Below are 16,156 nucleotides of genomic sequence, written 5' to 3' on the forward strand. Positions count from 1 at the left end.
AGATGAAGAAACAACTTCTCATAGCTAGCAGGTGAGGGAGTCAGGATTTCCCAGACAGTTGATTATTGATCTTGTGTTCTTATCATTACTTTAACAGAAATTTATTGTTTTTAAAAGTTCAGGAACTATAATCTGAGTCTTAGAGCACCACAAGGTTGTATACTTCTGAGAGATTCCTCAGCCAACATGTCAATTAACTCTTTCGTATCTAAGCTTATTAAATTTCAGCTTTGCTCTAGATCCAGTTAAGGACTTAGTATATTACCTCTGTCTGACTTACTGCTTGGCTGGACATAGCACTCTACCTCTATGTCACTTATTTTTTGTTATTAAAAAAATCTTTGGGTTCAGTCCCTCCATAACAGTTACATATTGGTATACTTTCTTATTTGGATCTACATGCATACATATATGTGTATATATAAAACTTTTTTTATAGTCTATCGTCTTTAATGTCTGTGTGCTATTCATTCCTCCAGGATAATGTATTATAGTATTAATGAAATAATTTCTTTATTGTTAGGTAGTTATTGGAAGGAACTTGAGCTTTGGGTAGTGGTGGACCACAGATTAAATTTACCACCTAATTAGCTTTATGATTTTGAGCAGATTCTTAAGCTTTTATGCCTCAGTGTTCTCATCTGTAAAATGGAATTATAATATCTAACTACCACAAAGGCTATTAGTGTTTCTATTTAAACAGGTAGTGTCAGTGCACATAATTACAGTTAAGATATATCAATTTCAACATAATTTCTGGGTCTCTATATCCAATGAAGGTATTGATCTAGATATCTGGGAACCTTTTTGCCTTGCGAAAGGTAGGGACTGATGAATTTGTACTTTGAAGAAGTCAATAAAATATTAGTAACATTCATTGAGCTTTTAAAAGGTGATTTTTTAAACCTCCAGATTTGAAACTTCCTCTACCTGCCTATAGTGTTGTTTTTCTTTATAAATTATATCAAATACAGATTTTTAGCTTTAAGATTTAAGAAAGGCATTTGTAAAGGAAAGTAAAGAACATCTAAAAAGAAACTTAAATGTGATAGAAACATCGCAGTGCTCGCAAGTTAGAGGTGTTTTAAGGGTCGTCATCTCTAAAGCACTGAAACACGGCTCTGCCTCCCCTATGTACCAGTCACTGAGCTTGACACTTCCTAAGCGCCCAGAAATTTGTTAAATTAATGAAAAATGATCCAAAACTGCATTTCTACCTCCTCACCTGCCACTTCTTTACCAGCTGGACTTTGAAATCACTTTCAAAAGCTGGTATCTGTTCAGCCACCTAATAGTCAAACCAAACAAGGTTTGGTTTGCACCTCTTACCACATTTGACCATGCCAAATGCCTTTAATTTCTGGTATTTGTCCTCGTATTATTCATTTGTGCAACCCCTTTCTCTATACCACAGTGGCATTTTTTATATACCCTCGGTTATATGTTCTTGGCTTTCTTCTTACTACAAATTTCTTCTCATGCATACTCCTGGCTTTGACTCTTTTTTCTAGCCTGGACCTTTTCTGTGTTCAAGATCCATTTTCTCATGTCTGCCTGAATTTCAGTAGGCATCCCAAATTAAATTCAGTATGTTTAGTCATTATCCCTGAGTCAATACTATACATATATATATATGGCACAGATGCCTGCTTGATATTTTGATATTTCCCCATCATAGTTAATGGTTCTCATATGTATTTAATCCATAAGCAGCATTGTATTAAGGATATGAATGTGCTATTAGGCACTGTGAACCTATTATAGGGGCACCTGGGGTATCTCAGTTGGTTAAGCAGCTGCCTCAGGTCCCAGGGTCCTGGAATCGAGCCCCCATGTCAGGCTCCCTGATCTGCAGGGAGCCTGCTTCTCCCTCTCCCTCTGCCTGCCAGTGCCCCTGCTTGTGCTCACTCTCTCTGTCAAATAAATAAATAAAATCTTAAAAAAAAAGGAATTGTGAACTATAAAATCTACAAATTATAGTTTCAAGCCCATTCCCTGGGCATCATCCAAAACAGATGTAAGTAACCCTTTTGAGTATCATCTCAAACAGGTGGAAGAGAATCTGTGTTAAGTTGTTAGTATGATTTTTTTTCTCCCATGTTTTTATTTATTTATTTTAAAGATTTTATTTATTTATTTGAGACAGAGAGAATGAGAGACAGAGAGCATGAGAGGGAGGAGGGTCAGAGGGAGAAGCAGACTCCCTGCCAAGCAGGGAGCCCGATGCGGGACTCGATCCCGGGACTCCAGGATCATGACCTGAGCCGAAGGCAGTCGCTTAACCAACTGAGCCACCCAGGCGCCCCTCCCATGTTTTTATTTAAATTCTAGTTAACACATATGGTAAAATGGGTTTCAGGTGTAGAATTTAGTGATTCCACACTTCCATATAACACCTAGTGCTCATCACAACAAGTGCCCTCTTTAATACTCATCACCCATTTAACCCATCCCCCTCCCACCTCCCTCCAGTTGTTAATATGATTAAATAAAATTATATACCACTAGATTTAATTCTTCCTTACACATCGTAGGCCCTCAGATGTTGATTCCCTCCTCTCTTCCCAAGTGATCCTTTCTTCATGAAATGTTTAATACCCTTTTTACTGTCTCTTAGATAATAGTACTTGAGGGTTCTCTTGCTGGTATTTTGCATGAATGGTTATACTGCTATATGATATAGGCTGTATTTTAATTTTTTTAACAAGTTGTGATTTAAATACAGACTGGAGTATTTTATCCGATGATACATTGGTCTGTTTTGTGTGCTCAGTTGGCTGAGGTTTTTTAATATGGCAGGTTGCCTCCTGCCTCTTGAAGTAATCAAGAAGTGCTATTTGATACATTAAATGAATAGTTTTTGCTTAGGCTTCATGAAAATATGATTCTCTAAGCTTTTAATGACCAGGGAAATAGTTCTCACTGTTGTTCATTCTTAAAGATCATGTATAAACTTTTTTGCATCCCCTTTCTCTACATTAGGGTACAGAGAAGGAAATAGAACAAGTACGTCTTAATAAATTAAAAACAAGTCTTAATAAATTTTATAACATAAATGGTAATATATCCTAAATGCATGCTATATATTTCATGCAGTGTTTACATTTTTAGAATTTGTATTTGTAATATTTTAAATTGTTTTTTCATTTCCCATCAGTTTATATAATCTCAGATTACTGTCTCCTTTCTAATTGTTTTCTGTTAATGAGCATTTATTCTCAAGGATAATTTTTATTACATTGGTAAAGAAATAATAAAGAATCATGACGCTCTTTAGAGAATCACATTTTTAAAAAACAAATTCCTTTGTTAGTATCTGTGTTTCTCCCTTTTTTTTTTTAAATCTTAATATTACCTATGGAAGAATTCTACCTTTCTCTGCTTAAACCAGAGTATCTGGTTCTTGTATTGATTATCTCTGGCGTTCCATGCCTTTTCTAATATTACTGTTACTGTTATCTATAGTCCCATTGTGTCTGTAGTTGTGTGAAAAGCTGTGAAAATTCTCTGAATTTTTAGGATATGTTGCCAAATAGGGCTGTTTACCCTGTGAAAAAAGACTTTTGTACTTAGGTTAGCTTCTTAGTGATCTAGTAAAGATCTGTGTCTTAGAGATTACATATTTGGAGTATCAACATTATTTGGAAAGAAATGGAAATATTCATATAAAGCCCCGAAACTTAATTATTTCACAGTATCTTTTTAGGGGTGCCTGGGTGGCACAGTTGGTTAAGCATCCGACTCTTGATCTCAGCTAGGTCTGGATCTCAGAGTGGTGAGTTCAAGCCACACTGCATTGGGCTCCATGTTGGGGGTGGAGCCTACTTAAAAAAAACCCCACAAATTATCTTTTTAGAAGTCCTAGGGTGAGTATGTGCCCGTGATTAAACGAAATGCAAACGGGCACCTGGGTGGCTCAGTTGGTTGAGTTTCTGACTCTTGGTTTAGGCTCAGGTCATGATCTCAGGGTCCTGGGATGGAGCCCCCACATGGGCTTCCCGCTCAGCCAGGAGTCTGCTGGTCTCCCTCGGCCCCCCTCACCCACCCTGTGAGCACACAAGTGCTCTCTCTCAAATAAATCTTTTTTTTTTTTTAACCAAAACAAAAACAAAAAAGAGAAGAATTTAAGAAGCTAAATATAAGCTTCTTAATGTCAGGATTTTATCTTTGTAACTCTCTATGGGCTTTCGTTATGTCTTGGTTGGATTTAAACTTTGGAAGAAGTATGCATGTGTGGTTAAATCTCATGGGGAGCACCTGATTGTTGGATTTACTGTCATGAGATGTATTAAATATGGTGCCATTTTTGTGCCTGACTAAATCAAGAAGTTGTGAATTCCAGCATTTTAAATTTCTTGCCTAATTTAATAAATCTTTCTCCAAATGACCCTTAGAATTATTTGAAGTTCTCCAAAATCTCAGTGAGGTTTGCATTAAATACTGAGTCATACTATTGCTACTTTCGGTCCAGAAACCCCTGGTATGTTTGCATTCAAATTATTTTTGAGTTCTTCAGTAAAATTTTAGTTTTTTCAGTTACAGGTTTTGTAAATTTCTTAATGTTTTTTCTTTTTTTTTCTTTTTTGCTATTTTTAATATCTTTTCCTATTGTATTTTCTTGGTAGTGATGCAGGTATATAGGAAAGTGCTTGGATTTTCTTTACTAGCTGAATTGTTCAACTTAGTTCCAAAAGTTTGTTATTCTTTTAGTTAATAAATTGCACTATCTTTGTGGAACTGGGGGGAATTGACCTCTAACTTAATTTTTAAATTATTTTTGTTTTTTAAGCTCTTTTCACTTATGGATATGAAACCTCCCATCTCTCGAGCCAAGATGATTCTTATCACTAAAGCTGCTATTAAAGCTATTAAGGTAAGAATAAAATAAATATATTTAATTCGAAAAATGTTTTTGAGATTTTGAAAATATTGTTAAACATGAGAATTCATCGTATTAGTTTAGGCCTGAATCAGAGAGCACTAACTTTTGCTGAAGATACATGTTAATACAGTACAGTATATTTGAACTGTAACATATTATTTCAAAACCTGCTTTTTTCCTTTTTTGTTGTTGTTTAGTATCTCCACTTTATATTTTTCCAGCTTTGTTGAGGTATAATTGACAAAATTGAATGTATTTAAAAATATAATAGAACATGATGGTTTGATACACATACACATTATGAAATGATTAACACAGTCAAGCTAATTAGCACACCTATTGCCTCACATAGTTGCCAATGTGTGTGTGTGTGTGTATCAGAAAGTTGAATTAACAGAAGTAGAGAGTTGAATAAAAGGGGTTTTTTCTTTGTTGTAGTTATTTATTTTTTTTATTTGAGAGAGAGAGGGAGAGAGACCTAGAGAGCACGAGCAGGAGGAGGGGCAAAGGGAGAGGGAGAAGCAGACTCTCTGCTGAGTAGGGGGCCTGACGTGGGACTCCATCCCAGGACCCTGGGATCGTGACCCGAGCCAAAGGCAACACTTAACTGACTGAGCCACTCAGGCACCCTGTTTTAGTTAATTCTTTTCGTAAGTCAGCTGAGTATTAGCTTCATACTTTTATTAAAAAGAAGGAAAAAAAACCAACTCAGACTTCATGAAGTGAAATGTTTTCAAGATCACACCTAAATAGCAGAGTCTCTTTAGAAACTGCATTATTTAGTTCCAGTTCCGCTGTTCTTATCGGTCTCATAAAGTTGCCTGAATACACTACTTTATTAACGTTTATTGATTAAAAATCTAAGAAAAGGACCTTCTTTTTGGGGGGATTTTTGTAGTTTCTGTTTTAGTTAATTCACTTCTGATTTATGATCACTTTTTGACTGGGGATTATTTGTCATGGTTCATTCAATATTTTGAGAATTCAGATTGCAATTTTAAGGTTTTAAGTATTTTCTAATTACATTACCGAATATGTAGAAATAAGTAAACTGTACAGTAATTTTCTTTTAATTCTTTTCAGCTTTATAAGCATGTAGTTCAAATAGTAGAAAAGTTCATCAAAAAGGTAACTATCCATTTCATTATTACATCATTTTAGTTATGATTAGTATTTGTAATTTACTTTGTAAATTGTAATTTGGATGTTTGTTTCTAAGGCTGTTCTACAAAAAAAGTTGTCACTAGGTGTTCTTGTTAGTCTTTTGAGTTTGTTTTTAACAAAACAAAAATCTATAGCAATACTGTTGATTGAGTGCTTAGTATGAGGTAGACACTCAACAAGTTTCCTGTGTACTCAACACGATTCTTGCCCGAGTTTGATGTCTTTCCCGTGCCATTTGCCCTGTCTACTTTGTTGACATTTAACTCATCTTGAAGTATTTCAAGTGAAATCACTTTGTAAAGTTATTCCGGATTTTCCCTGCTGCTATCATAATTAAATCATCTTTCAGTTTTACAGTTGTATCTGGTTTTATAACCATGTGATTAGCACACATCTGTCTCACCAGAGGACTAAGAACAGAGACTTAGACATCTCTATCTTCTCCCCCAACCTGGAGCTGTGCCTTGTAGTACATACCAGTAAATGTGTGTGAATGTCTTTGATCCATGGCCTTTGAATACTAGATGAGAGATAGGAGTTAGAACCCCAACAGACCAAAAAAAGGTCAGTAGAAGTTTTTATAGTAGCAAATCAAAGTACAAATAAGTAAAATGGAAAAAAATTAAAATTACCTACATGCTATCACCCCAAATTACTATATTTATATTTAGATCTACTCATTTTTTATTATGTACATGTACATTCATAAAAAAGAAACTGGTGACTGATAACCTGCTTTTCCCACTGAATTTATCATAAAATGTCTGCAAAAAAGTATTCCATTGCTTGATTGTTTCCACATTTACTCAGTTCCTTTTGGACATTTCACTTCAGTGGCTGGCCTTAAGGAAAAAATTAGATGCATCTTAATGGTTTTCCTTACAATAAATTTCTAGATGTAGAATTGTTGGATCAAATAAGGCTTTGCTTTTATTGCTAAATCATCATCGATAAAGGTTGTACCACCAGAAATATATATAGGTGTATGTTTCTCTTTTCTTCTTGTTAATCATTACTGATAGGCCAAAAATGTGATCTCTCCTTAGTTTTTCTTTTCTCTGGTACTCTACTTTAGTAGAATTAAAATTGATGTTAAAATTATCTTTTTGATGACTTTAAAAGGTAGAAATTACTTTTTTAAGTAGGATGAATTGGAGTAGAGAGTATCATAATAAGTGGATTAGTGTGCAAGTGGCTTAGGGATTGGTAAAGTAATGTTGATTCTGGGAAATTGTGGGGAGGTAGAGGGATCAGAGGAAAGTAAAATACTGGGGGTCTGAAGTATCAAGAGAATTGGTAGTTCTGTACATGCCTGTGGGAAATTTGACATGCTAGCCAATAAGAGAGCTAAACATTCAAGCAGTTTCTAAATAGAAACAATCACTGGATAATACAGAGTTTTATAAAAGGGAGATTAATGTCAAATTGTGATTTTGCTTTTCTTCTATTAACTTTGCATCTTTATCTTTGTAGTGTAAACCAGAGTACAAGGTTCCAGGATTATATGTAATCGACTCAATTGTGCGACAGTCTCGTCATCAGTTTGGAACCGATAAAGATGTTTTTGGGCCAAGATTCTCTAAAAACATAACCGCCACATTCCAATATTTGTATCTTTGTCCATCTGAAGATAAGGTATAGTTAATTTTTAAATTAAAACTTGTATCATTTCTATATTTAAATCTATTTAAATGTATATTATATATTTGAAAGAGAATTATATGGGGATCTCTGTGAACTTGAAATAAAACCCAATGTTTTCTGTTGTGGCCATCTCATGTTTATATATTTTCTTGTGAAATTCTTCTGGAATGTTGTACTGTTGAAAAAGGAGTTGGAAAGATTTACTTGTAGTTGAGTGATAAATTCTGCCATAGAAAAAGGCAGTACTCATCTCATATTGTTGCTTATTCCAGAAAGAAGGGACCAATAATTGATGGCTTTCTCCAGCATTTTAAGAGGCTGGAGCATAAATGATATTCATTAGCAATCAGACTACAGTATTTAATTCCTTATATTTATAGCTGATTTTACTATGTACTATAAAAAGGTAGAAGAACATTACAGACATAATAACTGGACTCCCAGTAGATGGGAGAAGTATACTACTAAATCTACTCAGAAGAATGAAGATATTTACAGTAAACAGTATATATATAAATTTGAGTGTTGTGGATTCTGTATATTCTTGGAGGAGTGTTCTTGTGGGAAAAATAAACAAGAGAAAAGATCATTTCTTGAGTAGGACATGAGTTATTTTTCTTATGAATAACACATCTCTGGATCTCCATCATATTTACTAGGCCATAAAACGACTTACAGACCAGTTTCTTAAATATTTTAACTGTTAATATCATCCTGAAGAAATTCTTCTTCACTTCATTTACTTTTCTAAGACGATTACTTTTTTTGTCAGTGATGGTGTTTCTTTGTGATCATAAATATAATGAAAATGTGAAATACATTTTTTGTTATATTTGTTTTGATTATCTAGGTTATATTTCTTTTTTGTTTCTTCCCCCTTTTCTCCCCCTTCTTTGTTCTTTATTCTAGTTTGTACTACTGAAGAAAGGCTGATTAGGGTAGTTTTAACCAGGTCGTAATTCTAAAGATAAATGTTTTTTTCTGTTTATAAAACGCTTAGAGATTTATTTCTTTATTTATGCAAATATTTATTGTATATTCATGTTTTGTTACACATAACAGAGTAAAATAGTTCGTGTGCTGAACCTTTGGCAAAAAAATGGAGTATTCAAAATTGAAATTATTCAGCCTCTTTTGGATATGGCTGCAGGAACCAGTAATGCCGCCCCAGTAGCAGAAAATGTTACTAATAATGAAGGTATGGCCAAGTGTATCTGTGAACGTAGAAAATGGTATAACTTTTGTGCATGAGAAGTGTGGAGTCTGTTTATATTGGTGGACCTTTTCCATAAGAAAGACATTTGAATTTACATCTTGGAAGATACGGTTTTCTTTCCACAGCTCTTTCATGTATTTGCTATAGTACAGAGTCTAGTACCACGATCTTTATTTTAGTAAAAAAGCTTAATGGAGTTTAAAAAGGGAAATTTGAAGATTAAAGTTTTCGTAGGTCTTAATGACCTTTTCTTTTTTAGGTTCACCTCCACCTCCAGTTAAAGTTTCTTCTGAACCACCCCAAGCCACTACAAACTCTGTACCAACTGTACCACAGTTGCCTAGCTCTGATGCTTTTGCTGCTGTGGCCCAACTGTTTCAGACAACTCAAGGTCAACAGGTAAACTGCCTATCTCAAGATTAAATTCCTTGCAGTTAGGTACTTTTGTCAGTTTTTATTTTCCATTCCTAATGAATGAGCACATTCAAGGGAGGAAATATTTCTACTTTTCACCTAGAAAAGCCTTTACTGGGCAGGTAATGTCATAGGGCTCACAGGGGAAATGTGGGAAAGGTGAGAAATAAGGGAGCCATACACTGAGCAATAGCAATACCCCTGTGAATAGGATTTCAGAACTGGTGACTGGTTGGTATTGTTGCTCATGATTCTAGCATTTCGGATTAACTTCAAAATTATTTGTATTGGAGATGATTTTTACATTTTTCTAGAAAACATTTCTTTACCTTGTTCACAGTTCAGTGTATTTTCTCTTACTGACCATCATTTTCTGCCCGTTGGGGTATCAGCATACGTGTTTAACTTTAAATGACACACATTGTATCCCTGGTATTTACAACAGACTTAACCTTTACCAAAAGGTGTGTTCTTTTTCCAGTTTACTTTGTGCCTGTGCTATTTTGAGTCACCTTTAAGTTTTTTGTTTTTTGTTTTTTCAGTAAATCAACCTTTGATACTATGATTATACTTTGTTATGTGGTTTATCAGTTTTCCCATTCTTTAAGCTTCAGCAGATCCTTCAGACTTTTCAGCAGCCTCCAAAACCACAGTCTCCGGCTCTTGACAATGCCGTGATGGCTCAGGTCCAGGCTATCACAGCTCAGTTAAAGACAGCTCCTGCACAGCCACCTGAACAAAAAGCTGCTTTCCCCCAGCCTGAGCAAAAAACTACATTTGACAAGGTAGGCCAGCTTCTCTTACATAACCCACCTTAACTGTTTATACCACTCAGTTTAGGATATGGAAGTTACTTCTTCTCTACTCACTCTCGGGATTGTTCATTTTGTTGTTCTGTGGTTTAAGGGATTTTTCCCCTTGACAGCAAAACATTGATTATTTTTCCTGGTTATAAGTGTATAATATATACTCATTGCAAAAATTTTCAGTAAATAGGAAGTAGAAAAGTAAACAGGAGAACTTTCACCATTAACCCCCATACTTGGAGATAGCTACTGTAAATTTTTGCTGTGTCTCTCTTCTGAACTAATTTCCTGTGGATATATTTTTCTTTATTTGGTCATGATATGTATATATATTATACATAATACATGCATGTTTTATGCATAATATATAAATACATATACACAGTTTTTAACTTGCTGGTTTTGATCCTAATCCTCTTGTCGGTTGTCATTGTTAAGGTTAATAGATTTAGATCTACCTTTTTTTTTAAAAGATTGATTGATTGATTGATTTGACAGAGAGGGAACACAAGCAGGAGGAGTGGGAGAGAGAGAAGCAGGCCTCCTGCTGAGCAGGGAGCCTGATGCGGGGCTCAGTCCCAGGACCCTGGGATCATGACCTGAGCCGAAGGCAGACGCTTAACGACTGAGCCACCCAGGCGCCCTTAGATCTACATTTTTACTGAGAGCTTATTATGAGGAGTATTCCATTACGTGTACACATCACAGTTTAGCCATTCCCCTGTTGACAGACATTTAAGTTACCTTTTGCTTTTTGCTTTTAGAACTTAGTTACCATCTGTATAACTTGAGGGTTTTGTTGGTTCAGTGTCTTCCAACTGCTCTCTTGTAGGCATGTTTAAGGAGCTGCAACTAAGGATATAGATGTGCTGGATTTGCAGAGCTCAGAGCTTCCTGTAGAAATGTTAACCCAGACAACTCTGTCTTAGCTGTTTTATGTCTTTTCTGTTCATTGGGTTTATGACTATATAAAATTGCATTTTTTCAGTCTCACTGCCAAAAATACAAAAGTTTGAAAACCCTAGAACTAAGTGAAGTCTTTTAGCTTAATCATCTCTAAAATGTTTTATTCTTTCCAGATTTTAATTTTAAGATACAATTTTATTGCTGGTAGTCCAAATTAAGAATCCATTTGGTAAATACTAGTTGTCATTATATCTTAGTGATTTATGAACAACTACTGATTGAAAGAAGTTTGGATAAAATTTCGAGTCGAAAAGGAGTACGTGCTTATAGGGGAAAAAAAACACAATACAGGAAGTTCTAAAGTAAAAAGGGAAGCAGTTACCTGCTTGGAACAGATTTGTGTATGTTCTTTCAGAGTTTAGGAAAACTCCCTACGTACGTATTTTTTTAATTTTATATTTTCTTTTGGTAGTTTTATACTTTTGTTTTTTATGTTTGTCTCTTCATTCCATCTGGAGCCTATTTTAGAATATGGTTCAAGAGAGTTGAATCTTGAACTTTTTGGAAATAGCCAATTCTCACTCACTATTTTTGTCATACATTGAATTCTGAATTCTCATTTGTTTCTGTGTCTATTTGTGGACATTTGGACTCTGTTGTGCCCCACTAATATAATTATTTCTGCATCGTAACAATTTAAATGCTTGCAGTTTATGCACTATATTCTGTATTTCATTTCCAAGTATTAGACGCACGCGCGCGCGCACAAAGGAAAACGGGAGAGGGAGAGATTGGTTGATTTTTAAGGAATTGTTTGACACAGTTGTGGAGGCTGGCAAATTTGAAATTTGTAGGGCAGAAAGCAGGCTGGAAATTTAGGTAAGAGTTAATGTTGCAGTTCTGCGTCTGAATTCTACAGGGTAAGGTTTCTATGTTGCTGTCTTGAGAATTCCTTCTTCAGGAAACCTAAGTTCTTACCCTTATGGCCTTGGCTGAGTGGTTGAGGCCCACCCATGTTATGGAGGATATTTCTTTATTCAAATTCTATTAATTTAAATGTTAATCACATTTTTAAAAGACCTTCACAGGAACATATAGATGACTATTTGACCAAACAACTGGGCACTGTAACCTAGCCAAATTGATACAATTAAATATCACAGCATACTTTTCAAGATGAACTTTAACATAAATTTTAGAATTTATAGGTTAATTAAGAAGTACCAAGAGCTTTACACAGAATCTCTATTAAAATCCCTTTTTATACAAGTCTCATACATTTATTACATCATTTATTCCTAAGATATTTAGTCATTTTTCCTGTTTGCTGCTTTTATCTTTTAAATGATTATGATACTAAACAGTTGGTTCTCTCAGATTTCTGGGTAGCTATTAAATTTGACATTTCCTCTTCAATGTCTGCCTGTTTCTTTTTCTTATTGTACTGGTGTCTAGGACTTCAAAAAATGTTGAATAACAGTAATGCTAATGGAATCCTTTTTTGTTGCTGTTAATTTGAATTGTAATTCCTCTAGTGTTTTACCTCAAGTGAGTTGGTTGGTCAGTGTTTGTCAGTTATATGAAGTTTAGGGAAAAAATTCTGCACTTTTCCTTTGACTAAAATTCTGTTTTAAGCTAGTAGAACAGCTTGACTGGGAACAATTCATTCGAGCTGCTTCATAGATCTTCAGTTTCCTAAAAAGCAACAAAAATATCTTTTTGGATCTCAGTTTAATTTTTTAATTTCTTCAAATCATTTTCCAAAGCAATAGGTATAAATCTTAAAACTTTAAAGAACATACCTACATGTGAAAAACAGCAAAGACAGAGGTTTTGTTTTTTGTAGACAATCTAGACCTGAGTTTTAATTTTGACTCCCATCACTGACTCTGTCTTGATTCTGAGTCGCTTAAATATTCAGTGTGCAGCACTGTAAAATAGTGATGGCGGTGCCTAGGCTTTACTGTTGCTGTGAGGGTTAGATACGCTAACGTGTGTGAGGCAACAAGGTGTCTGGGTCATAATTAGATCGCTCACTTACTATAAGAACTTTTAATGACATGGCCTAGGATTACAAAGAAACTGTGTTGTCCAAGAAGGGGACTTCCCTTCTTAATTTAGAGATCTCTTGTCCAGTAAAGTAGAACCATAATTTCTAGGCAGAACTACCACAGAACAACACAAGTTTAGGAATTTGAAGTTGAAAATCCATGACCAGAATGGGCACAGCTTGAGGGAAAAGACTGCTTATTAAATGTCAGAGACTGAGAGATTTGAAGTCAAAAAGAACAGTGTCCACATCCCAGTTCTACCATTTGCTGGCTGTGCAGTCTTAGTAATGTTTCTTAATCACCTGGGCCGATATTTAAACAGAGTAGGTAGTAGTAGAAGTAGTAGGTGTGGTGTTACCTTCCTTCCTGTTTTTTTTTTTTTTTTTTTAAGATTTTATTTATTTCACACAGAGACAGCCAGAGAGGGAACACAAGCGGGGGGATGGGAGAGGGAGAAGCAGGTGCCCCCCGTGGAGCAGGAAGCCCGATGCGGGGCTCGATCCCAGGACCCTGGGACCACGACCCAAGCCGAAGGTAGACACTTACGGACAGAGCCATCCAGGCGCCCCCTTCCTTTCTGAACAGATGTCATCTTATTTTTAAATGGCTCTTCTAGGCATGTGATCTTGTGAAGTGTTGAGCTCCCTCCCTCCTTCCCTTCCATGTTTCTGGTAATCTGACATGAGCTGTGAAGTTTTAAGGAAGAAGCTAGTGCCCAGGTAGTAAGTTCTTTATGGCCCTGTCTATACCATTCTCTTTTTTCTTTGTCATATTAGTATGTTTTTGAGCAAGCAGCATATGGACATTTTTCTTTAGGCATTTATAGTGATTGGATAAGGCAGTCTTGGTACATTTTACAGTTAACTGAAAATGTACACCCATTTTCATGTGTGCAAAGTTCTAAAAGTTTTGAGTGAGTATTTTAATATTTATATTGCTAAATTAACTCTAAAATAAGCATATAGAAAATAGAAAGAAAACACTGCATTTGTAATTGGTGAAGAAAAGCAGAGTAAATTCTTTTTCTTTTTTTTTTTTTTTTTAAGAATTTATTTATTTGACAGAGAGCGAGAGAGGGAACACAAGCAGGGGGAGTGGGAGAGGGAGAAGCAGGCTTCCCACTGAGCAGAGAGCCCGATGCGGGGCTTGATCCCAGGACCCTGAGATCATGACCTGAGCCGAAGGCAGATGCTTAACGACTGAGCCACCCAGGCGCCCCAAAAATTCTTTTTCAGATGGCATTTGTGTGGCAGTGGTTTGTCTGTGAACCAGGATCCTAAGGGGCGGGTGGGAAGGTGAAACGGTAGGTACCTGTCAGTGCTGGCATCGTAGATGATAGGAAACGTCTGTTGTTTTTACCAAGTCTTTTGTGTAGTATATCCCAATCCCAATTTTAAAATGGAATATTCACGTACCTATTCCAGAAGCTCCTTGATAGATTTGATTATGATGATGAGCCAGAAGCTGTGGAAGAAGCAAAGAAGGAAGATGCCGCTGCCGCCGCCGCCGCCACCGCCGCCGCCGCCACCACCACCACCCCTGCTGTGGCTGTTGCGCCTCCAGCGCCCGCTGCCGCCTCCGCCGCGCCCGCCGCCGCACCTGCCGCTTCCCCTCCACAGGCACCCTTGTAAGTTTCTTTCCCGCGCTCCTCGGTGGGTACAGTTGCGCATCATTATAAGGCATGAGACAAGTGCAGTTGATCCTTGGCATAGCGTGATGATTAGGTAGGGGTGTCCACCTGCCCAGAGTCCAAAATCTGCGTTATAACTTGCCTCCCCCAAAACTTTTATATAGCCTACTCTTCACCAGAAGCCGAACCTGTACACATAGTTTGTATGTTATATGTATTATATGCTATGTTCTTCAGATGAAGTAAGCTAGAGAAAAAACAATGTTAAGAAAATCATAAGAGAAAATATGTTTACAGTACTATACTGTAGCCAGAAAACTGTATGTGGACTCACAGTTGAAACCCATGTTGTTCAAGGGTCAACTATAACTTTAGTAACAAAATCATTTTTCATATAGTCACTGTTTTTTAAAATTAGGATATTTAGGATTTTCTTTTGAAAGGGGCGGGGATCCTATCAGATTTACAGTTAAAAATGGCTTTTATGTTAGGAATAATGCTGAATGTATAAATTAATATAGGCAAGTACATGATTCAGTAAGATATTAATTATTAATGACTCCTGAACAACATTCTTAATGTTTCTGTAGTATAAACGTAGCTTAGAATCATGTGTGTTTTTGAATGGATAAAATGAAGATTGTTCATCTTTATTTAGTGGGTTTCCTGGGGATGGCATGCAGCAGCCAGCATATACGCAACATCAAAATATGGATCAGTTTCAACCTCGAATGATGACAATACAGCAGGATCCAGTGCACCATCAGGTATATACGTTTTTCTTGCGCTGAGTTTTAGTATGTGAAGATCTGTTCATTAGAGCATATGGATTGCACTTCACAGACCACTATTACTTAGCTGTGTGGCTGACTAGTACTGCAGCTGCAATCAAAGCTATTGAGCATATAATTGACTTGGGTTGTTTTTTTAAAAAGCTTTAATTAAAACAAGCATACTAAATATTACATGCTTATAATTTAATAATAGGTATTTTTGTTAAAATCGTTTAGAGGGAGATTATAGCTCTGTTTCAGGGACCTGGCCTGCTTAGTGGTGCAGCTCTTTCCCTTATGAGGAGCTTTTTTGGGTAAATGTTGTTTGAGATGCTTTAGAGCGTTTTTAGTCTCAGCCTTCAGGAGTATAGTTTGAAATCTTCAGTGAAAGGAACATAGCAGTCTGGAAAATTGCAAGAAGTTAGTAGGGATTTGTTTATTGGGTTTATTTTTGCAAATCCTTTATTCAGAGTTTCCTAAACTTTATTGCACAGCTAAGTTACAGAGGTAGGGATCTAATGCTAAAGTCAGATCTAAAGAATCTATTTTTTTTAAAAGTGTATAGATTCTGTTTTATAACCAGCCTCGGGAAATACTACTTCATATCCTTGGTTTAGAAAGGTTTCTAAGAAATCTCTTTAGAGTATGTTCATTTTCTTATGTGTATCTG

General features: G+C 35.9%; 1 protein-coding gene across 11 annotated transcripts in view; it reads left to right on the forward strand.

Moving 5' to 3' along the window:
- Window positions 1-16,156, forward strand: part of SCAF4 (SR-related CTD associated factor 4) — a 152,421-nt gene that overhangs the window by 17,498 nt on the left and 118,767 nt on the right. For all 11 annotated transcript variants that reach the window (XR_010407761.1, XR_010407762.1, XR_010407740.1 and 8 more), the window contains exons 2-9: window positions 4,790-4,873; window positions 5,966-6,010; window positions 7,520-7,681; window positions 8,753-8,888; window positions 9,166-9,305; window positions 9,929-10,105; window positions 14,508-14,710; window positions 15,372-15,480. Coding sequence is in view for 3 of the 11 variants with exons in the window: in XM_064579560.1 (XP_064435630.1) it covers window positions 4,790-4,873; window positions 5,966-6,010; window positions 7,520-7,681; window positions 8,753-8,888; window positions 9,166-9,305; window positions 9,929-10,105; window positions 14,508-14,710; window positions 15,372-15,480 (1,056 nt within the window). In the remaining 8 variants the exon portion in view is untranslated. The remainder of the gene's footprint in view (window positions 1-4,789; window positions 4,874-5,965; window positions 6,011-7,519; window positions 7,682-8,752; window positions 8,889-9,165; window positions 9,306-9,928; window positions 10,106-14,507; window positions 14,711-15,371; window positions 15,481-16,156) is intronic.

This window comes from Mirounga angustirostris, unplaced genomic scaffold (genome assembly GCF_029215605.1).
Source record: "Mirounga angustirostris isolate CCGP_5_RB_7025 unplaced genomic scaffold, mMirAng1.0.hap1 SCAF_1, whole genome shotgun sequence".
NCBI classification, from domain to species: domain Eukaryota; kingdom Metazoa; phylum Chordata; class Mammalia; order Carnivora; family Phocidae; genus Mirounga; species Mirounga angustirostris.